This window comes from Ruditapes philippinarum, unplaced genomic scaffold, assembly GCF_026571515.1.
Source record: "Ruditapes philippinarum isolate M1 unplaced genomic scaffold, ASM2657151v2 ctg3186_1_1_1_1, whole genome shotgun sequence".
Lineage (NCBI taxonomy): Eukaryota > Metazoa > Mollusca > Bivalvia > Venerida > Veneridae > Ruditapes > Ruditapes philippinarum.
Window position 1 is genome coordinate 115,261 of NW_026858102.1, and position 24,463 is coordinate 139,723.

General features: G+C 32.1%; 3 protein-coding genes across 3 annotated transcripts; 1 reads left to right on the top strand and 2 right to left on the bottom strand.

The window, feature by feature from the left end:
• Positions 1-1,633: 1,633 nt before the first annotated feature.
• Positions 1,634-7,382, bottom strand: LOC132752104 (bifunctional 3'-5' exonuclease/ATP-dependent helicase WRN-like). Its single transcript, XM_060742384.1, has 3 exons — positions 7,262-7,382; positions 6,341-6,459; positions 1,634-4,599 (listed from the first exon to the last, which is right to left on the bottom strand). Exons 2-3 carry the CDS (start codon positions 6,444-6,446, stop codon positions 3,800-3,802), a joined length of 906 nt encoding a protein of 301 aa, XP_060598367.1. The 5' UTR covers positions 6,447-6,459; positions 7,262-7,382; the 3' UTR covers positions 1,634-3,799.
• A 5,995-nt stretch (positions 7,383-13,377) lies between these two features.
• Positions 13,378-17,402, top strand: LOC132752105 (cholinesterase 1-like). Its single transcript, XM_060742385.1, has 3 exons — positions 13,378-13,798; positions 14,316-16,085; positions 16,298-17,402. The coding sequence occupies exons 2-3, from the start codon at positions 14,521-14,523 to the stop codon at positions 16,611-16,613; spliced, it is 1,881 nt and encodes a 626-aa protein (XP_060598368.1). The 5' UTR covers positions 13,378-13,798; positions 14,316-14,520; the 3' UTR covers positions 16,614-17,402.
• Positions 17,403-18,844: 1,442 nt separating this feature from the next.
• On the bottom strand, positions 18,845-24,101 carry LOC132752107 (uncharacterized). Its single transcript, XM_060742388.1, has 6 exons — positions 23,938-24,101; positions 23,730-23,771; positions 22,161-22,472; positions 21,535-21,666; positions 20,863-20,935; positions 18,845-20,397 (listed from the first exon to the last, which is right to left on the bottom strand). Exons 1-6 carry the CDS (start codon positions 23,990-23,992, stop codon positions 20,181-20,183), a joined length of 831 nt encoding a protein of 276 aa, XP_060598371.1. The 5' UTR covers positions 23,993-24,101; the 3' UTR covers positions 18,845-20,180.
• Between the last annotated feature and the right edge of the window lie 362 nt (positions 24,102-24,463).

A 24,463-nucleotide genomic window follows, 5' to 3' on the forward strand; every position in this document is an offset into this window, starting at 1 on the left:
AGTTATCTCCCTTGACTTAGTAAAATTTTGCAATTTTCAACTTGTGTCGCATGTAACTCAAAACGTATTTGACCTAGAGTCATGAAACTTTACAGGAATGTTGATCAGCATGTGTAGTTGTGCACCTGGGTATTTTCTTCTGGATTTTTTTAGAGTTATTGCCCTTGACTTAGTAAAATTTTGCAATTTTCAACTTGTGTCGCATGTAACTCAAAAAGGAATTGACATAGAGCCATGAAACTTTACAGGAATATTGATCAGCATGTGTAGTTGTGCACTTTGGTATTTTCGTCTGGATTTATTTAGTATTTTTAGAGTTATTGCCCTTGACTTAGAAAATTTTCGCAATTTTCAAATTGTGTCGCATGTAACTCAAAAAGATTTGACATAGAGTCATTAAACCTTACGGGAAGGTTGCTCAGCATATTTAGTTTTGCACCTGGGGTTTCGCTTGTGGATTTATCCAGTATTTGTAGAGTTATTTCCCTTGACTTAGTAAAAATCGTTTCATTATGTTGTTATTTGTTCCTTGAGTGCTCGAGTTAGAATCAACCAACTTTACAGGAATAATGATCAACATCACTAAATTACAGGAATAATGATTCACATCACTGTGAAGCTATGCACCTGGGACTTTGCATGTGGATTTTTTTCAGTTTTGTTAAGAGTTATTGCCCTTGACTTACAGTAGTATAAATTTGCAATTTTCAACTTGTTCATGCATAGCTCAAAAAGTATTTCACTTGTAGGCCTGAAAGTTTACAAGAATGTTGTTCAGCATGTGTACTTATGCACCTTGGGGTTTGCTTGTGGATTTATTCAGTATTTGTAAAGTTCTTGCCTTTTACTAAGTAAAAGATTTTTAATTTTCAAAAATTATTTGACCTAGAGTCATATGATTGACAGAACAGTGGTGCAGTGGGGGCACCCGTGTCCTATGGACACATTTCTAGTTGTTTTTACAAAGACGAAAGAAATTAAATATACATGAATCTTTTTATTAAAACAGATGCTTTTTCATACATAAAGCATTCATACACTCTTTCCACCGTCACCTGTTGGTGTTTTTGCCATTTCTGTGTCAGAGATTCATGATCTATCAATAAGACCATCAATGGTCAGTATAGTCCGGTATGACTCATAGTGGGCTTTTGAATTTTACACTTTTTTTGATACAAAAATCTTTTGAAAAAACAAAGGACAGTTCCAAATTGAAACCAGAGAAAGTCAGTTAAATAAAAAGCACTTGTTTCAGGTTGAGGAAATATTTTATGCTCAATCTCACTTCTTGTAAATAAAGAAGTTATAAATGGATACAACAGATCAAATAAAATTTTATGTTACAGGATTTCAAAGACTATAGGAGCTATCCTCACTTAATATTGGCATAACATCAAGGTTTTACATGTAACATCTTTTCTCATTAACCATTAGAGGTAATCATTTGAATTTCATACACAAGTCTATTTGTGTCACCATGACCCATCCATAACTCCAACATGTATCTTTACTGAATTATTCCCCTTTTGTGAGACTTCTGCATAAATTTTGTATAACTAATCAAAACACTAACAGTTATCAGCAGACTGTCATGTGACAACTGTTTGTTCTATTCTCACTTGCAACTCAGTGTAATTAAACAATACACATTTAAAATATAAAGTTTTATTGTCAATGAATTGAATCATTAGAACACAATGTATAAATTAAATGTCAACAATTTGTAAAATGTAACAAAATAAATGATCATTTAATAAATTATATGTATACATTTATATAATTACTGATAATCAGATACATGTCTTAAAAATTTCAAGCTACAGTATACATTAATCCATTGGCTTTTACAATTTATTAAATATAAAACTTTTAAAAAATCCATTTCATTGATATATAGACCTAATAATATAATTCATTTAATTATAAGAAACAACATTTTTTTACCTGTATTTTATCAGTATATTAAGTGTTGATAAAGTCTGGCCTAGTGAAGAATCAATGAGTGAATGATACAACTTATTTTGTCTTATTTAAAACAACTTGTATGAAAAGATAAAGGAATATACATGTATTTAAGATTTGTTGGATAAACTTAAAAAAAAACAATTAAAAAATGAAAAACAACATGGTCATCTGTATGAGTTATATGCTAAATCACGTTGGCTTGCTGTAATTTCATTATAACAAAGTACAATGTATAGCAACATGCTACTATGCTTATTTATTTCAACAATATCTTAAGATAATATACATGAAAAAAAAAATGAATCTGGGTATAATATTGTTAATACAGCCGTGACGTTTTTAATTTTTGAGTTAACAAGAGCTGTCACCCAAGCAACGAATGCCCCCAAAAAGGTTTTTTAAGCATGCAGGTATTATGAAAAGAAAAGAGAATGAAAGTAACTAATTGCTGAATATTATTCTTTGTATTATTGTACCTGTAATCTCTAATTGTGATCGCATGAACCTTCAAAATATAAGTGTGACCTTGACCTTTGAAGAAGCGACATGGTTCCTGGATGTGACAAAATGTTATGAGATAGAGATTTGTGTCAAATTATTTCAAAATCCCTCAATGTATGACAAAGTTACAGTCTGGACATGATTGTTGTGTAAGTGGGGACACACAGACAGAAGGACATGACCCTTAGCCGCAACATACATGTAGTGTCTTGATGTGGTAGACATTTGTGCCAAGTTATTTTAAAATCCTTCCATGCATGACAAAGTAACAGGCCAGACATGAATGTGTATCTTCAAACTCTTCTCGAGAGAATGAGTACCTTCAAGCTATAAGTGTGACCTTGACCTTGAAAGTAGGGACATTGGTCTTTGTCTTGACATGTTGTCTTGATGTGGTAGATATTTATGCCTAGTTATTTTAAAATCCTTCGATGCATGACAAAGTTACAGCACGGACATGAATGTGAGTACCTATAAACTCTGTGATAAAGTGAACTTCAAAATGGTATTGTGACCTTGACCTTTGAGGTAGGGACGTGATTATTGGACATGACTCATCGTCTTGATGTTGCGACATTTATGCCAAGTTATTTTAAAATCCTTCCATGCATGACAAAGTTACAGCCTGGACAGGATTATAGGTTTTATGTACCTATTAATTCTAATTGTGATTATGTGAAACTTCAAAATGTTAGTGTGACCTTGACCTTTGAGGTAAAGACATAATTCTTAGATGTGACACTTGGTCTTGATGTGGTAGACAATTATGCCTAGTTATTTTAAAATCATTCAATGCATGACAAAGTTAGTCCGGACACGAATGTGTGTACCTATTTATTACTCTAATTGTGATAATGTGAAACTTCAAAATGATAGTGTGACCTTGACCTTTGAGGTAGGGATGTGGTTCTTGAATGCGACACAGCGTCTTGATGTGGTAGACATTTGTGCCAAGTTATTTCAAAATCCCTCAATGACAAAGTTACAGTCCGGACACAAATGAAGTCGGACAGAAAGACGGACAGATGGTGCGATTATATTATGCCTCCCTTCGGGGGCATAAAAACAAATGTTATGTATTCAACCTTTTTTTTTTTTTTAAATGTATGTTTTAGTAGCAAGCCTGCTATCATATTTAATAAAATAATGTACTGCACCACTTAGTCTTACTTTCATACTTGATTGATAATTCTGTTCAAAAATATCACAGCAGATTTGCCTAACTTTATACTTACTAGTGACATAGGCAAATTATTACCATTTTTATCATAACGAAAAATGAAAGATTTTACTAAATCTCAGAGCAAGTATGTTTCAAATCTCTTGTTTTCAGTTATTTTGATATAAGTTTCTGGTACAGCATTAGAGAAACAATGGCATCAGTAGCAGCATATCTCTGCTGTAGCTCAGGTAACGGAAACTGTCTCCAGTCACATGTTCTCACATTCGGGTCCTTACTAATCCTTACATGAAGTGCATTCCGAGCCAGTCCCTCTAAACTCCAGTTTTCTGCAGACCTCAACTTCTTGTTCCCTAATGTCTTTAACTCAATCAGGCTCTTTTGTATAATTTCTTTGGCTTTGATGTCAAAATCTACATCAAGTTTCCAGAAATCATACTCGACGTTCAGTCCTACTTTTTTCACACTATGGTTTTCTAGAAGCTTCCTGAGCATGATTGGGAATTTGGGCATACATGAAATATGAAAGAGGTAGCACTTAGATGTCGACAAACATATCTGAATTAATGCTGTCTTTTCTTGTTTTCCTTTAACATATGTAACTGGCCACTCTGTGTCGAATCCTACGATAGTGTCAGAGTCTGATTCCAGGTTAGTAATAATGTCTTCACATAATATATTACAATCATCTATATTGTGCGAGTATATTATCGTTCCTTGGAAACAAAATTCTTTATATGACATTTCTACAGCTTTCTCAATACACCACTTCTCGTCATCTACATTTTCTTGTTTCTGTTTAGGTCCTGATACACATATTTCTTTCTTTGTCTCATGTGTTGTTGGTTCCTTATCAAGTTTGAAGTCTTTCTCTTCTTTTCTGATCTCAGATTTTTCATCTTGTTTCCGAGTTGCATCTTTTTCCTTCTCATTTATTTCAACAACATTGCTTCCTGAAATAAACACATAGAACAATATTTAAAACTACCACAAAAGCTATATATCTGCTTTAAGTAGTTTCTGAATTATTGTTTGAATTTTCAAAAAGAATACTTCTAAAATACCTGCATGAAAGAAGTACTAGTATGTTTATTTTGTTTGTTATGAGTGAACAGCACAATTTTAAAATTATTGCTTACCATTTAAAACCCCGCTTACAATAGCAGCATATTATTTTATTTTTGTTTTTGGAACAATATTCATGTATTATATCAAATAAAAGAGGGTCACATTAAAAACAGTGTCTTTATATAAAGAAATAACTTTCCACTGGACCTGAAGACATGGTCACGTTATTGATTCAGGTTGCCACTAATACAATTTTTTTAAACTCAAAGTTTGAAGGGGATTTAATTCTGGAAATATAGGTGCTACAGTTATGAATCTAATCACATATAATGTAAGTGATAAGACAGAACATTTGTTTAGATGTTTGAAGTGCAGTCAAAACTGTATAAGTGGTAACCTAAAATAATAATATGACCCTGTCTTGAGGTCCAATGGAAAGTACATTTGTAATTCCTTTATATAAAGACACTGTTTATAAGGTGACCCTGTTTAACGCATTAAGCGGCCACCAAATATCAGACCAAAAGAGACGATATAAGGGTCAGTAGAACTATATGATAACAGTTGATCATTACAGATTAACAATCATTAATATGTTCATTGAAATACGCTTGTCCGTAGCAAAACTTCTACATGCTGATGCATAGAGGGATTTCAATAATAATAATATACACATGACTGTCAATTGATTTAAGCAATATGTAAGTTTGTTTGCATTTGATATCCTTATGGTGATTTTGAAATTAAAGTGTGTGAATTCATTTTTAAGATTTGTGTAGTGCCACAATTTTTATCATAACATTAAGATATCCATGTCTACCTGAATATAGTGGTCACCTGTTTTTAGCAGTCATTTTAGCTGAGTCCCCTTGCCGACCACTATAGGCAGGTTAGACAGTAATTTTTTTAAAAGTAAAAAAGTTACAATAAAAAAATAGAAATTGTTCAGGAAATTTATAAGTTTAAAGGGGAGATAATTCTAGACAAATATGTGTGCAGGAGATAAGAATCTTATAGCATATAATGTGGTTGATGATTTGGAACATATTTTTGAAGCTTGGAAGTAAATGCCTTCAGAAATAAGTAAGTTGTAAAAAAAATATTTTACTATATAAAAACTTAGATCAGAAATCTGGATGCTGATAATACGTCTGGGTGAGTATAAGATAGCTTCTCATAAACTCTGGAACATAATTTAATGGGAAAAGCAACTGGAGATTAACACTGCATTATCTTTTCATCCATTAAAGTGCATCAGTAACTATTTCGTTTTGTTGATAATTGTAAAAAAATTTGTTTTTTTGTTGTTGTTTTTAAATTGTGTAAAAAAGAGAACTATAAACAAACTGGCATAAGATTTCAACAGTCCTTTTTTTAAATGGTCTTAAAATGATGTTATAAAAATATTTCAATGTAATTCTATCTATATATTTTCTTTACACTACCCATATTAATTGGCTGTTTATTGGATGCAAACATAAGACTGCTGACCTAGTTAGTTATAATAGTAGTAACTGCTTGTCCTGTTATATTTTGTCCCAGATACACTTTGTATAGTCAAGCTTAAAATGCAACTGTCCATTTTTCATGAAAACAGATCTACATATTTTAACCATTCCACTATACCTTGACTATTCCTGGTATCTGTAGAAGGTTTTTTCACAGGTACACCTTTCTTCACAGTGACACCTTGTAACCATGGTGGCAATGTCCTCTTTCTTCTTCCTGACATGGTTCAGCTATAGCTGCAATATTTTTATTGTATAATATTTATTATTAGTTACATAAATAAGGTAGTGAAAAACCTCCATTAATGTTGTTTCTTCTAATTGTTTAACTTCATGATTTTTTTGTATTAATTCATGTATAGATGTACTTGATGCTTTTAGATGCTGCAGTACATCTACATGGTACGTCGGCGCAATCACACTTGATTATAACGCGACGGGTTGTGCTAGGTCTCAGAAAAAGAAAAATACCAAAAATGATAGAAAGTTAAAAGAGGTTGAAATGGTCAAAAGAAAGAGATATAGACAAAAAGTCTGGCCAGCTACATTTCGCTTCTTCAACCCAAACCTCTCCGGTTACGGTGGCCGCGGCCGGCACAGCTTTGCATGGATATCACTAGTGGGGTACTTGTAGCTGGGCAAGCAACTTTAAGTTTAATTTGTTTAGTTTCCATAACTGACATAATTGATATAATTTAATAGAAGAACCTTGAAAATACAAATCAATGAAATTCTATGTAAACAAATTTCTGACAGAAATCAATTGAACAGAAATGACTCATTTGTAAAGCCTTTTGCAGCATGAGCATATTGTGAAAAATGACAGTTTTCATTGAAAAGCCTCCTGTTACAATTTCACTATGAAAATGCTTCAATACTGATCAAACTTGGCACAAATGTTTACTGGACCATACAGTAGCCTCTGTAACAGCTGTTACATCATGCTCAATCTTATATTTCCTGTGTGCTGGGATTGACAATATCTCGAAATGATAGTAGGTTCATTTACCGATCATATATAATTATCAATGCTACTTACTGGAATTATCTTTAAATATATATCTTCAGTTCTGACAGAACCATATAAATACTTTGTATTTAAACGTCTAATATTAATATGTCACCTGCCGTGATACAGTGAAATGGCGTTCTAAAAATAAAGGGCAGTAACTCGGTGAATATAGAGCTCTTAGTACTGTACGTACAGTACAGTATGCTTTATTTACCAAGAGTCGTGGGCATTTCTAAAAATAGACCAGTGACGTATGATGACGTCACAGGAACAAGCATGGAAATTACCAGAAAATGCTGAACTATTTGTATTTTGCACTATCATGATCTTTAATGCATCTCTTAAGACTTATTTCCGATTATCTAGCTCATTTTATATAGGTACCTTTTTGCATTCACATGCATTTTGCTTTTCCTTGAGTCGTGGGCTAACGTGTATGTCAACAGTAGTGTAAGAAAATATTGGTCAAATCTCAGTGAACTATTTCAAGTTACCTTACCAATTTATTAAACATCATTATATGACTAGAGCCTCCTATCTTTATCGATTTAAAGTCAGATTTGATAAATTTATTCGGTACTTAACAGTCCTCTATAAGATCTTTTAAAGTTTGTAATGAAACTAAAATAAAACATCAGGGCAACTTTCATTCTGCCTTCAAAATCTTTTATACATTAACAAAATTGTAGCAACAATTGCAAATGATATTTTAGTAAAACAATATGGTTTTCATATGTATCCTATTCCCTTAGTTTTGCTTTATAAACAAACATAACTAATTGCAAAAAGATGTGGATACAACAAATGATTTCAAAATTTTATTCAAGATGGATAATGGGATCGATATTAGATATAATGATGCCGATGACCAAGTGTTAGTTTATATTTCAATTAATAGTTCAGTGAGACTTTCTGTGGGCCCAATTTTGGCGGGAAATTAAGTCGCACCTGTTCCAAACACCGGAAACCAGTAGGTTGTTGTTGTTGTTAAAAATGTAAACAAATCCTACAAATGGCAAAATTATTCGATTATTACAGTATTTACAACTTTTTAACAACAAATTATAAGAAATATTAACTTCTAAAATACATTTTTAACCATACAATTATTCATTTACGATTTTAACCCACCCACGACTCAAGGAAAACCCACGACTTAAGGAAAAGCAGCCATACTAGTCGGAGTATGGCATAACGATAAACATGGTTCATGTATTATAACTTAAAGTTACCGACACAACACTTGCTTAACTAGTCTCGGTGATATGTAGTTATGTTTTCCGCCATATTTTTCGAAACTTGACTCATTGTACGACTGCACAAATTGAAATTATGAAAATTCGCACGTGCACACGCACGCACGCACACACACATACATATATGTATGCTATCATACTTACCACTAGCTAGGCCATCGGTACGTTAGTATAGGAAAACGTATTGAGAACTTTCCTAGCATTAAAATCAATTAGTAAATCGTAATAAAATACGGAAACTAACAAAAAACTTCCAAAACGTCAATATTGCCAAACAATACTATGTTTTTTTTATTTTGTTTTTGTTTGTTTGTTTCTTTGTTGCTTTTTTTCGGTTAAAAATCGAAGGACAGTTAGCCATACCATTTACTTTAGAAAGTTCCCCCTTGTAAATGAAACCAGTGCTAATTACCATGTGCAGGCATTTAAAACCTCACACGGTTAACTTGTTCTTCAGCCAACCCCAAATCTTTTGCGGAACACAATACTGAGTATATTATATCTAGTAACGTTAGATCTTATTATTAAGTCTCTGTATATCTTCTGATTTTACGGGGAATTCACTTACGAATGGCATGTTATCTGCATATAATATAATAATTGCAACAAAGTCACTATTTCCAAAGATGTATCCCGAATGTCACTGTGCATAAGTAATACACATGTATCACAATTTTATGGAATGATGTGTTTCGCCTAATGAAAGTGGTTAATGTGAAGAAGAAAATGAAATAGTTGAAATTAAAATCTGAATCTGATTATTCATTTGTTATTATAAGCCTAAAAATAAATGTTTTGACCTTTGACTGCAAAAAGCAAAACATCTTAATTGGTGTACAATGCAAATTGCTCTCTTCCTTATTGATATACTTTTACTGTGAAGTTTCAAATTGATATCCAAAATACTTTACAAGTCATGTAAATAACAAAGGACAATAACTAAAGAAAAAAATAACGTTGTCCTTCCTGTGCACTGCATTTCTCCCAATGAGATCTATTCACCCCATAAACTTTCAAGTTTATATCTCAAATACTTTTCAAGTTACCTTTTGGGAAAAAAAGCAAATTAGAGAAATATCAATTTGTAACAATTCAAAAATGAAATTATAAAGTCAATGTTATCATTCTTATGCTCTGTACATCTGAATGATATCTTTCCACTCCTATGAACTTTTAAGTTGGTTTCGTAAGTACTTTTCGAGTTATACATTCTCAAGCTAGACATATATCAAAAATGAAAACAAAGAACAACGACTAAAAATCACGAAAAACAGAGTTATCAATTTTATGCGCACTGCACTCCTCCTGAATTAGTTCTGTTCACTTATGAAATTTCAAGTTGCTTCCTCAAATACTCTTCAAGTTAATCTCAGGCCAAAATTATTTAAGATAACAAAGGGGAATAACTCCAAAATACGATGGATAGAGTTATCATCTTTATGCATTGCATTCCTCTGTAGTGATATCTACTTCAAGTCTATAACTCAAATATTATTTAAGTTACGCTCCGGACATAAATTAAGCCTTAAAAATAAAATAAAAATTAAATAAGCATGAAAAATAACAAAGGGAAATAACTAAACAATATGAAAGGAAAAGTTCATTCAGCGTTCTGCTGTCCTCCTGAATGAAATCTATTCACCTTTGAAGTTTCAAGTATATACCTAGATTTCTTTTAGTTATGTTCTGGACATTTATTAAAAAGTGAAAAATAAGAAAGGATAATTATTAAATAAATTTGAAGGATAGAGTTATCATTCGTGTGTACTGAACTCCTTATTTATGAGATTTATCTAAGTCTTATTTTATTTATAAAAACTCATTAGCCAATAAACTGACTTTACTTTTTACTTTTTCTTCTGTTGCCTTTTACCAATTAGTCTAGTTATAGTGATTTGGTATTTTGTATGAAAGTAAAAATATTACTTTGTTTAATGGCAAATAATTTCACATTTACCGCTATTTTCTTCAGATAACAAACATCTAATTTGTTCTTAAACCGTTATTTATATGTCTGAAAACTCATGTTTGCCCTTTCTTAAGAAGTAATTTACGTTTATTTGTTACCGAGGCATAATGGGCCTTAAACTTTCAAGTGGATATCTCAAATATTTTTTTAGTTATGCTCAGGACAAAAAAGTGGGATTGAGGAAGTACGGAGATAGAGGCAGTTACCATATATTCGAAAAAGCGGCGGGAGTTTGGGCGGGGATAAATATTATTTATTGCCTGTCAACATAGAATTACATCAGATATTATATTGTAATTTCAGAAAATTTGAATGAATGATTTTTAAGAGACGGTTGCTTTAAAAAGTCATTCCTGATTATTAAACTGATCCATGCTTTAAAATTATCATTTGAGCCGCGTCACGACAAAATCACATAATGCGTTTGCGACCAACATGGATCCAGACTAGCCTGCGCATCCGCACAGTCTGATCAGGATTCATGCTGTTCGCTGTCAGTTTCTCCACTTGTAATAGAGTTGGTGTAAGCGAACAGCATGGATCCTGATCAGACTGCGCGGATGCGCAGGCTGGTCTGGATCCATGCTGGTCGCAAACCCATTATGTTGGTTTTGTCATGGCGCGGCTCATATTTTGTATGTTTTGTAATGTTCTTCATATAAATGTTCCACCCGGAATAAATTTAATTCTGATACAAAATATAACAGTTTTAACACAAGTACATTTATATTATTACCGAATTTTTATTTTCTGATACTTATTTTAAGAAATACGGTCCTTTTAAAGAAAATACCGTTTTATAAAAATCTCGATCCAAATTATAACTTAGTGTGCATTAGTCAGCAATTACAAAATATTAATTGGTCAAGAACAGTCAATTTACTAGACTAAATTTTTAGTTAGCCGATTTACCAATGTAAATTTGGTAAGATTCATTTATACTGCTACAATGCTATTATACAATACTAATTATTAATAATGATATCTTTAAAGATGATTTGAATCTTGTAAGATATTTGAATTGTATCAGTATTTTGGTAACAATAGTCATAAATATTGACTAGTAACTCTTTCCAGGAGATAGAAGTGTTCGTACGTAAATGTTAAGTATTTGATCTACATGTATGTTCAAACAAAAAATGCATGTTTTCCACACTTTGTTTTACATCTTTATTAATTCGCGTGAAGCTTGGAATCTGGATATATGCCCAGCCGGAGGAAAGGGAAAATACTTCATGAAAATTTTGTGAAAGGTAACAGTGCTAGCTAGTGTACATGACATGTTTGGTAGATAAGTAAAGTATTTTTTAGAATTCCTGGAAGTGCTGACATAATTTCAATGCCAGAAAATAATCTTGCACTGGGAGATAGCGAGAAAAGTCATACGGAAATTGAGTTACCATTTAACAATTTCTTTAGAAATTTGAACATTATGGAATATCTTTGTAATCAGGTTATATTTGTAAATGCCGCTACTAAGAAGAAGCTGTTTTTTAAGAAATAACGAAGGTAAATTGATCTTGAAATTGAAGTTAAAATGACATCTCGTCCGTGTTTTGCCCCTGTGCCCTGTCCTGTTTGGTGTCCTGCCGGGCTCCTTCTTCTTTTTCTATTCCTTCGGGTACGTTAGTCTTGAAGATTAAATACCGCTTAAGCCGGTGCTGGGGGGGGGGGCGTAGAACAAACTCATTTTAAAGCGAGTCTGTTATTTTCATTTAATATTGATAATATTGTAAGCACTACCCTTTTTCCAGATTTTTATACGTTTCGGCTGCAAATATACTCCAGAGATAAGAAATGCTTAGTTTACTTTACGCAATCAACACGAGTGATACAATCGACCGGGATAGACGCCGTCTGTAAAATTTAAAAAGAAAATCTTAACAAAACCGAAAAAAAAGTATTGGAATATAATAAAAGTTCTGTTCTGTTCACAAGTCTATAGTTACAAAAGTTAAACTGTTCACCGTGTATCTCCTACAACATGAATTATAACAACAGTAGCGCCGTATTATATGTGCCATAAAATGCCATTATGTGCAACGTGATACAATGTATGTAAAAACACACACCTATTTTTATGAAAGAAGTTTTTGTTTTTCGGCATACCTAGCTAAACATTTACCGACCTACCTGTATAATATAACAATAATATACAAGTTACTGCCTCGTTCATAATATACGTAATAGGAGTTATCTCATATCACATAGTGTCTTTTTTCTTTGTTTTAGAATTATAAAACACAAGTTGTTGGCAAATATCTTTGGTATACCGAATATCAAAACCTATGGAAGCTCTGGAGGGACATTTTTTGTTATTTATATTTTGTTATCTGTTATTAGTTATTTCTTATTTGTTACGAGTTACTCTTTTCATTGACATTCGGCCATTTTGATTTTTTGCTTACTGTACTACTCATTTTGGCCTTATACATGTGCATGACAGATTTGGCGTTACTATTGTACAATTTCTGCGTTATTTTCACATTCCTGCGTAACTGATATACACGTTGATTTCGTCTGCTCGAGTAGGAAATAGATAGATCTACCACAATATATTCTATAGCTTTTCTATAAATATTAGTTATGTTCATTGTGTAACACAATATATATGCTTATAATTTACAGCAGTATATAAATTATATATAAACAATTTTTTTCAATTGATTTAAAATGAAACATGATTTGATTTCTAGAAAATCAAGCATTTTGAAGTGCACGTTTATACATTTGTTACTACATGTATACAGACCTAGATATGTAAGCAGGCTGGCCTAGTTATTTTACTGGCACCTTAAAGCAATAAAGTAAAATGTATGTTCGATGATCCCTCTTTTATCGTTTGATTTGATCTTTATATTTTCTTTCATGCCATTTAAAACTACGCAGTTGGAATTAAACATTCTGTCCCGCACTGAATATAACTAGATCTTGGGAACACGTGATATTACAGCATCATCGCTTATTAATATTCCGTAGCACGATATTCACCAACAAATCATGCTTTAAGTTAATAGCTAAAGCTAAATACTCTGCCACAAGTGCAGCTTAAAGACCATGCTATGTGTTATTGTCAATTATTTTTACTTCTGGTTAGCACGACATTCGTTTATGATAATGTATTGTTTTCGCTTTGGACGGTTTAATAAACAAGTGCTGTGATGATGTATGGAGAAAAGTAAATTTATCTGGCGATGAAGGAAGTTACATAAATAATTGAAGAAAAAAAAAAAAAAAAAAAAAAAAAAACTTCAAGTGACTACATAATCTGTTTTTATTTTTTCATTAGCGAAGCAAATACTTAGGGGAAAAACACATACACTGGATATAAAAGTAGAGGTAAGAACTGTTCTTTGACTTTATTTATGTAAACTTTGTGCATAATTGTGATGGGTGTGGCCAAAACCTACATATAAATGTCAAGAATAATATTTATTCAATATTTTATGACCTTGACTGATCTAGTACAAAACACTGGTATTTTAACACTATAAACATAAACAGGAAACACTTGATATAAGATTAAGTATATATGTAGGAGTGTATATATTTGATGTGGTATATCAATGGTCCTATTTTAAGATAAAATATATCGTTATGATAATGGCAACCATTGTTTTTCCATGATGCCCCAGATGTTTCCAAGATGCTTATTGAGATTATATTTAATATGTAATCATATGTAATCTTCTGTAATAACAAAAAAAAATGATGCTAACCTAAATATAGTTGCAAATTGCCAACTTTTAGTATACATATTTTAAACATTTCGAAGCAATAAATGAATTTCATTATGCACAATAATTACTGTTTATACTTGTTTATACCTTATTCATGTTTTATCATTCCAATACAGAACCACCTGGGATGAGTCACAGATGGATTCAAATAAACGAGCATAGGAAACAGAACACAGGCGGCAGTAGATAGGTTAATTATACTCATAAGTGATATTCTGACTCTGTGCCAAGTTCATTACAAACAGAACTTATTAGACACTTCAACAGTACGTGCATCATATTAAGTATAGAGTTTTTCATAGGTATCGAAACTGGTTAAAGATGGATGTATGTTATATTATAAAGAAGAATAAAATGGGGATTCTGACATTTCTGTATTTGCTATCTATAACTGTGTTACACATACCGGAAGTGAAAAGTTCAAAAATAAGTATAACAACTAACATTGGAAGTTTAAACGGCAAAAGTGAAAACGTGGAATTTAACGGTCACACTAAAAGTGTATCTCAATTTCTTGGAATTCCATTCGCCAAGGCGCCAGTTGGTGAAAGACGATTTCTCAGACCTGAAGCTTACGGCACGTTAGAATCACCATATAATGCCACATTTTTCAGGCCACACTGCATGCAGAGTGCAGTTGCGAATCCGCCTATCAGATACTTCCAAATGAGCGAAGATTGCTTACATTTGAATGTATTTATTCCTGGTAAAACAGTGTCTTCTGATAAGAAGTATGCAGTGATGATATTTATACATGGCGGTGGATTTTCGATAAGCGGTTCTGAGGTATTCTCGGGTGACAAATTGAGTGCATTTCACAACGTTATTGTTGTGACAGTTAATTATCGTCTCAATACTTTTGGATTTTTAAGTAACGGCACAAAATCCTCTGGTAATTTAGGCTTATGGGATCAAAAACTTGCACTCCAATGGGTTCACGATAACATTGCTGCCTTTGGTGGAGACCCTGGAAAGGTCACATTATTTGGTAATTCAGCTGGTGCGGCCAGTGTTCTGTATCACGTTATGAATCCTACAAACAAAGGACTGTTCCAGCGGATAATAACACAAAGTGGATCTGTACTGGCCCAATGGGCACAACAATATAACCCGGCTGAAATGTTTAAAGAATTTATATCAGAAGTTAAATGTGACATGAAGCGTTACGATGACATTCTTGTGTGTCTCCAATCAAAAGACGCTGCAGATCTGGTAACAAACCGTTTTAGGCCAGTAGTAGACAATGCATATATCATGGAAAACCCTGTTGCAACATTTTCTAAACAAGGTAATGATAGATCTGCATACCTGGAATTCTTTTCAGAGGTTGACTTTCTATCTGGAGTACAGAGCAAAGAAGGTGCAGGAGTGATAACTAAGATAGCGGAACAATATAAAGGGTTTGGTATAGATATTGCTAAAGGGATATCGCGAAGTATTTTTGAAAACCAGTTTGTTCCGTCAATGCTGCTTCAAATGTATGGTGCTTCGGCATCACCGGTTCTGAAAGAAGCCGTCATACAACAATACATTGACTGGTCAAGACCCGATGATGCTGAACTAATTAGAGGTAGAATAATAGACTTCTGGTCGGATGTCTCTTTCTTTGTACCAGCTATAAACGTGCTAAAGAAACATCATACATTGAGGAAAAATAACGGAACGTCATATTTTTATGTCTTTGATCAGAAGCCATTATTGGATCCCACACCTCTTTGGCTGAAAGGATCAAAACATGCTATGGAATTACCTTATGTGTTTGGACTGCCAGATGCAATGAAAATTGCGTCAGGGTTGCCTCTAGATTCGAAGGTTACAATTCCGCCGGCTGATATGAAAGTCTCTGGGATCGTAATGAGATTGTGGACCAACTTTGCTAAAACGGGGTAACTACGCTTTATAGTTCATTCTAAAAAAGCTACTTAATTTGTAAAATCTTTAATCCACTTTATATATTTAATATACATGTACTATACTAGCACACAATTCAACAAGTTGAATAACGTTTAATTATATATCATTCTCAATTCATCGGAAGTAATCTTTACTGGGTATAATGTGTGGGAGTAAAAATAATTAAAACTTAATTTTCTTTCAGGAATCCAAATTTACCAGTGGAGAACGACGTTAAAGGCGTGCCATCTTGGCCACAGTATGATGTCAACTCTCAAGCATATTTAGAATTTTCATCAAATATGACGTCAAAGTCCGTGAAGAACTACTTTGCCGCATCAAGTGTAGAATTCTGGACAAATCTGGTTCCGTTGTTAGAGAAATGTAAAACATGTGGGAACCAGAACTGCTCTGGCTCTCAACGGGCTTCAAAAGCACATTCCATAACAAATAACACTCCAGTAGCTTTATTGTGTGTACTGTTTGTCCAAATGCTCGTTTTTATAAAAACACTTGTGTAGTTTTTTTATGTATCTTAACAATTTATATAATACTCCCGTGTTAGAGTTTTAGCTAACAAAGCTCATTGCATTCAATGTAAAACGAGTTCGTCGTTGGTATGTCCAACTTTCTTCTCTTTTGGTTGGTAACATTCTTTGTCGGATTCTTCATAAGTGTAGTCATAATGCATGTAATTACGTTTGGTTATGCGTTACAAGAAATTCTGAATTAATGGCGAATCTGAGATATATTACAGTAAAATATTATAATGTCCAAGATCGAATGTAAAAATGAAAGAGCATGCCATACTTGAATACTTCGTTAAAGGGAACATCAGGGTTCAGAGGCCATATGATCGGACTTGTAAACAGAGTTGAAACAGGAAGATTGACTTCTTATGTAAACTTCGGTGGTATCAATAAAAAATTGGTAATTTTAAACGCTTTAAAATCTTCTAATTAAATGAAAGTCTTATGTTACAATTTTATGTTCTTCATGACTTTATATCATAAATCTTTGTATGTATAAAATTGATAAGCTTTGAGAAATATATTATATTTTTCTAGCAATCATAAAATTCAGTAAGGAAGTTTAGATAATGAATTTGAATTCATACATAAATAAAATTTGTATTTATGATTATCATAGGCGTTTTGACAAGATTGTTATTATCTGGCGAAGCCTGCTGGCTGACTTAACACTATAATAAGCAAAATGTCACTTGCCATAATTTATTATTTGGCTATTACTCTAACTGATTTGTTTGTGTATTTATTGCTATTACAGGAAATAAACTTTGTTTTCTGATACATGTATTTGTAAACTTATATTCCAATGTAAATTATTTAAAAAAACCCTTATATCCGATAGAACAGATGTGTTCTTTGTAAACATTAACATTTTGTCAAGGAATGACATGTTTCTAACAAAAAGAAGATTTTTTTTGTGATATACCTGTGAAACTAATTTGCATGAGAAAAACATAAAAACACGCATACACAACTATCAGACAATGAGTTGTGGACGACTTGATAATGTATAGATAATTAATTGTTGTTGTTGTTGTTGTTTTATGCCCAAAAACAGCTATAACAAGAACCATATATATACATCGTTTTGTAAATTTTTATACATGGACATTAAATACTCAACATAGAATTCACGGACTTTAGAAGTCAAACATTAGATACACTTTCATATCCCCAATTTTTGCTCGTCAGTACCGAAGAAAAAAATCTGAAAAAAAGTCGAGCTTTTATGATTGCTGCGTCGTTGTTGTCTTCGTCATGTAAAACCAATTATATAGAGGATATTTGTTTGTGTTGCTTGATGTTAGCTAGATTAAAATAAATTTCACTGAGTGAACACCAGGTGCATATTTTCTCGGTTGGCGTAACCACGAGTGAAAATAGAATATTCAACTGGTGTTCACGAAAGTAATATGTTTCAATTTGATATGTAAAACAAATAAATTTTCTTTCTTATTTTATGCTTTTAAGTGATTTTAAGTTGTTTTTTTACTGATTTTGCCGCGTAACGTCGCGCATTATCCTTTATGAATTTATTACATCATGACATCACATCATCAATTTTGAAATAAAGTTCTGTTAAATTTCTCTAATTTTGTTAGATTTTTAACATGATATATGATGACATCAACTTTCTTTTCCTAAAAAAAGCAAAATTTACGTATGAGGGCATTTATCTTTGCCTGTTATTCCATTTAATATTGATATTCTTTTCAGACGCATTCAGATCTAGTGTGGCTATAGTGAAAATTATATTTTATAGATTTTACTAGTAGTTTATCAGAATAAAATCATCTGATATATTACAGTTAAACAGAGGTAAGCTTGAAATAAAATAAATATTAACACGAGACATGGAATACTAATAATTATATGATAAAGGCATAATTCTGAAAGCAATATTTTAAGGGTAAGCCCCTTATTATGTAGATTTTTTGTCAAAATTACCTATTATGTAGAATGAATATAAAACTAGGAATGGTATCAATATGAAATTTAGTTTACGCGTTTATCATATTAAGGTACAGTCATGAGACAACGGACATGTAGTTTTGCCCATTTTTAACACAATTACCTAGGAGGATAATTAAAAAACTATCAAAAGCTATCAATACTTGATTATCATGGCAATACAACAGTTGTAAAACAAGCCATACTTTATACGGTTTATCGTTCAAATGTTTTGTAGTTAATCGCCCAGGTCTATTGGCCGTGGTCATTATATTCCTGTGTTTTTGAACTCGAACCGTGCATTACTTTATTGTACAACAGCGCTCTCGAAATCTGTTTCTTACTGTTCGGCTGTGATAATGATATCTATTAGTTGCTTTCCGTGGCTCAAGATGTTAAGGGTAGTTTTGTGGCATGTTGTTTTATTTGACACCGGGCACGTTATTACGATGTAACAACTTAATGTTTAAATTAACAAGTCAAGTCAAGTCAAAATTTTATTTGCAATTCGGCAGATATCAGATCTGCCTTTGACAATACAAACATAAATATACATATGGCAAACACACAATACTATATATTATCTATATAATTTGAAAAGTTGTGAATACATTTAGTCCAAGAAGGTTCTCTAAAGTTATTTACTTGATCACTACATGTATACTAAACAATTGTGGTATAGTTTGTTTTTTTATTTTTATCCAATATTTTAATGCTCTGTTTTGACATAAAACTGTTAAAGGGAATCTACAAGGTTCTCCAAGTACTGCGTTGTTCGGAGTCTGATGTTTAACACGTAAAATGCTTAAAAAAAATTAATATGTAATTTATCAACTTTTTTGCAATAAAATAGCCCCAGATCTCTGAACCAATCAGTAATATTGGTACTACTATGATATCAAAAAGTATTAATTTTGTTTTTATATCAAATTGAACTCTATCAAACAAAGATAAAAGATAATGATATTTAACATGCAAATGCTATGGGATCACGCCAGTCTTTAAAAGGTTTATTCAAATTAAAGTCGTATCTAGTGAAGTTCCCTTGTCTTACGCTTAGCTATTGTTTAAATTTATTAGATAAACTTATTTTACCCATTTTTGTTATGGTAGTGAGGTATGGGGTTTCTATAATTGTCATATAATTTTGTGTGATTGTTGAAATTGTAATCTTTTAAGGCACCAGCAATTCTCCCCTGTTACTTGATAATGTTTAAAATGATTGGTGATCAGTTACATATATTTTATTAATTTACTGCAAAAGTATCATATTGTTGATTACAATTGTTTTTTACTGTTTAAACTGCCATTGTTACGATATATGATGTATAAATTTTCATTTTACAAGTGTTAAGTGTGTAAATGTATTTCGATTTTTAAGATTATGGATTTCATGTTTTATTTCTGGATAAAGTATTATTGAAAGGGGAGTATGTCCCTTTTTATAGTTCATTGGACTGCTACGCTGTAGATGAATTAAATTATTCTTGCCAAAAAAAAAAGAAAGAATCAAAATACACCAAACTTTCCAGTTATTTGTATTGATTACATTGAATACGTCCCAATCGTGACTATTTTGGTGTAAAAATAAAGTTCATAAGTTTGGCTTCAAACTTTATCAATATCAAGTTGTTCATATACCTCGTCTATACAATTTTGATTTTCATAGATTTTCAATCGTTCGTATGAGTTGAAAGATTCAATCGCAGCTTTTCCGTCATTTCTATGGACTTTGTCATTATCAGCACTTGTATCTATCTCTGATAGCTGTAATGTATTGGGAACTTCATCCGATAGCTGATTGGTCTGATTCTGACGTCTCGGTCTGAAACAATGTTTTATTAAATCTGGAAAACTTAATAATAAATACAAAATTTACACGATTATTTTTTATTGGTATTTGGGAACTAGATCTATTTATGTATATAACGGTAATCAACTCAAATACTACATACATGTTATTTAATTAATTAGCATTATCAATAAACACGTGTGTCACTAATACAATAGACAATCTCTTGAAATATATAGCTTATTCGGGCAAACTTGACCGTGGAAATGAGCATAATAAAACTAAAGTATCATTCAACACAAATTTTAGTTATAATTAATAAACCAACTTTTATTTCATTTTTTTTTTCATTTCTTAAGAATAAATTTGAAATTGCCAGATATACGTACACCGAAGTCCATATATGAACATGTCTTAGAAAATTCTATCTTAAGAGATCATTTTACTTTGTTAGAAAAACACATCAGCGTGAATTAACTAAAATCAGTATAATGTTACCTTCTTATGTAAACGAGGAGACATAATATAATCACAAGCAGCATGGCACAAATCACACTTGGTATTATAATGTCTAGAAAGTTAGAAAAAGAAGAAGAAGAAAAAAACATACTCAATCTATGCAAATTAAAGATAAAATGACGTTGACCGTTTTTAAAGCTTTGTTACATAGATACTATACTGAAATTTAAAAAAATGTTTTAAGATTTTTATGCAATAATTAATTTACAAAAGAAATCTGCTATGAACTATCTTTAATACATATCTTATATTTAAATGAATATTATCTCTATCATTTTCAGCCCACTGTCGCGTAGCCAGAAAGGGATTATAGAAATGCGACATTTCGTCCGTCCGTTTGTCAGTCTCTTCGTGTGTCCGCTCTATAACTTTTAAAGTTATTTTTTTTAAATAACCTTAATGCAAGAGATTGCCATAATTAGACGATGTGTAAGTCGCATCGCAACAACCAGATCTATACCCAGGTTGCTTCACCGAAGGTCAAAGTTATACTTAAAGGCGGAGCAAAAATTAAAAATTGTACTGCAGCAGGAGATACATCCGTCCTTCATACTGCCTTGTTTAATTTAATTAATTAATTAATAAACATATATAATTTTTTGCAAATGATATTTTCAAAATACTTTTAAATTTTAATCATTTTCAACATACCATAAATGGGCACTTTCACTGTTGCTTCACTCCCTGTTGGTTCACTCCCTCGAGTAATATTAGCAGTGCTGGTTTGAATTGTTGTCCCTATAGCTCTACTCACACAAGAAATGTTAAATCTAGTTTCTCCCTCTACAAAAGATTTATAATTGTATATACATATAATTTATATATGTATAAAACAATGTTGCGTCTGTATAAAATCCCTTATGTGATATACATTTTGTAAACCGAAGCTTGTTTTAATTATAGATATGAAAATAATAACTTTAACATTTAAATAAATATTGACATGATGTCTGTAATATTATTATAATAGTTAATTGCTCATGATATCTATATTGAACATTTCAAATAAATTGGGAAAAATCGTTAACAATAAATCATTTACATTTAAAACTAAAAAATTAGATGTAAAATTAACATACCCTTTATAAAAAATTGTATTTTATAGCCCCGATGATCGAAGTTTAAGGTTTTTTTTTAACAGTAAGAGAACACCAAGTGTAGAAACCATTACAGGAATATATTATCCAAGCTTAAAAGCCTTGTTGTAATACACTCTTGTTTCTTTACTTCGAAAGTAAGTACATATTCTTATTTCTGAATTTCTATAGAAATCATACCTGGAGAAATACTAAGACAAACTCCCTTTCTTTTATAGTTTTCAAGTGTTGACAATAAAAGTTTTGTAGCCCCTGTTATGTTTGTGTAATCGTATGTAATGGTTCCACCCAAAACAATGTCATTTATTTCAAACTGAATACTTCTTTTTCCATGGGGATTGACGAGCAAAAGAAGAAAATTAGTAGACTGATTGGACGGTGTAATAACACATTCACAAGATATATGCTGCAAGACTGGAACACTAATTGTATCAATATAGATGCGTCTTGCATTTGTCACGTCCTCGTCAGTACAAACTTTAACAACAGTTTCTGTAAAAAAAACACAAATACATGTGTGGAGACTAATTACTGTTTGCATGTATATGACATTGCAGATTCGTAGATTTATATAGTGGGGCTGATGTGCAACGTCTCCTTTCTTTTCTTTAAACAATTAAAAATACATGTATTAGTCTTCACACTCGATTTCAACAACAACAAGAGCCAATATTATGAAACAAACATTAAAATGTAGTTAAAATGTGTAGATTAAACGAAATAATAATTTTATTAATATATTTCGACTATTCATGTTATCAGCTCATGTGTTTTTTTCCGAATTTTCAGAAGATATCCAAAACATAGGTACGAGGATTGATTGAAAAGTTCTTGGCCCGATGTACTTCAAGTAGTCAGAGAAGCCAACAAGTGGTCTTATTTTCAATATATCCCCCCTCTACATCAATGCACTTTGCCCACCTGTGATCCAACTTGTTTTACCCTTCAAAATAGAATTCTCTATTTTGGTCCTCAAAAAACACATTGACCACCTTCACGACATCACTTTGATCCAGAATCCAAAAAAAAACAGAGCATGCAGTGGAAGCACCCTGGCTCACCCCATCCGAAGAAATTCAAGAGGGTGCAATCAGCAGGGAAGATTATTTTTTTCAAAAGTTTTTGGGATAGTCATTGGATAATCATGATTGACTATCTTGAGCAAGGTCGTATCATAAACGGTACGTAATATGCAGACGAATTGAGACGTCTGCGTCAAGAAATCGCGCGTAAAAGGAGGGGCAAACTGACACAAGGCGTTCTGCTTCTGCACGACAATGTGCCAGCTCACACATCCCAAGTTGCGATGGCTGCTGCAACTGACTGTGGCTTTGAAATTCTCCCCATCCCCCATATTCTCCGGACTTGGCCCCCTCTGACTTCTATCTGTTTCCGAAACTGAAAACCAAGCTTCGTGTTAGACGTTTTGGAAGGAATGAAGGTGTCATGGAGGCGGTCAACGAGTTCTTTGAGGACCAAAATAGAGAGTTCTATTTTGAAGGGTTAAACAATTTGGAGCACAGGTGGGGAAGTGCATTGATGTAGAGGGTGGATATATTGAAAAGTAAGATCATAAGTTTGTTTCTCTGACTACTGGAAATACATCGGACCAAGAACATTTTGATCTATCCTCGTACATATTTTAAATAAAATATTGATTATACAAAATTAACTTGACTTTTTTTTTTTATAGTTTTTAGTTGTCTAAGTGACAATAAGATTTGAAAGTTAAATTATTTTCATACATACCAGGTTTTACATTTTGACCACAAAACGACCTACCCTTCGATTCTGAAAGTTTAAAAAAGTTTGTATTGTTATATTTGATCCATGTATTAACATAATGACATTTTAACACAAAAATAACATGTTCAGAATTAAAATGAAAATGCAGCAAACCCGTAAATAACAATTCGGGCTTCATTTTAAAGTTATTAAAGAAGAAAATGTTATTTACCTGTTATATTCAAAAGTAAAAGGCACAATACACATACTCTCGTTTGAAATATCATACTGACTTGAAAGTAATGTAAACCAATTTGTTTTGATTTATTTTTTTTTTATTTTGAAATATTAAACATGCCAAATGAACACGTAAGCAGTTTAGAAATTGTGAAAGGAAGAGAATATCCATAATTCTAAATTGAGTTTCACTTGTTCATAAGCGTACTTAACACGCCTTTTCAATTGGTTTAAAGTACCACGCTTCAAGGTCAACACATGTAAAAATAGCTTTTTGTGCATTAACGCCTGCAGAAACATGCCGATGCAATTAAATTTAAGCCCGCAGTGCGAGGGACTTAAAAAATCAAGGGGCTTCTGCAGATGCTAACAAACGAAAGGTATACTGGCACTAATTTTGTATGGAAGTGTACATCTGTCCAGTAATTTACGTTTCGTTATTTGCTGTTTTAGGTTTAAAGAAACCAGTTTCATCGTGTATATCCAATAACGCAGCAATGTGCAAATAACGCAGGAATTGT

Bases quoted from the DNA above. Each gene is read 5' to 3' on its own strand.
- LOC132752105 (XM_060742385.1), top strand. From the start codon at position 14,521: ATGGATGTATGTTATATTATAAAGAAGAATAAAATGGGGATTCTGACA. The intron at 16,086-16,297 runs GTAACTACGCTT...ATTTTCTTTCAG, and splicing joins ACCAACTTTGCTAAAACGGG to GAATCCAAATTTACCAGTGG.
- LOC132752107 (XM_060742388.1), bottom strand. From the start codon at position 23,992: ATGATATTTCAAACGAGAGTATGTGTATTGTGCCTTTTACTTTTGAAT. The intron at 23,772-23,937 runs GTAAATAACATT...TTAAACTTTCAG, and splicing joins TTTACTTTTGAATATAACAG to AATCGAAGGGTAGGTCGTTT. The intron at 22,473-23,729 runs GTATGTATGAAA...TTTTTTTTACAG, and splicing joins TGGTCAAAATGTAAAACCTG to AAACTGTTGTTAAAGTTTGT.
- LOC132752104 (XM_060742384.1), bottom strand. From the start codon at position 6,446: ATGTCAGGAAGAAGAAAGAGGACATTGCCACCATGGTTACAAGGTGTC. The intron at 4,600-6,340 runs GTATAGTGGAAT...TGTTTATTTCAG, and splicing joins AGATACCAGGAATAGTCAAG to GAAGCAATGTTGTTGAAATA.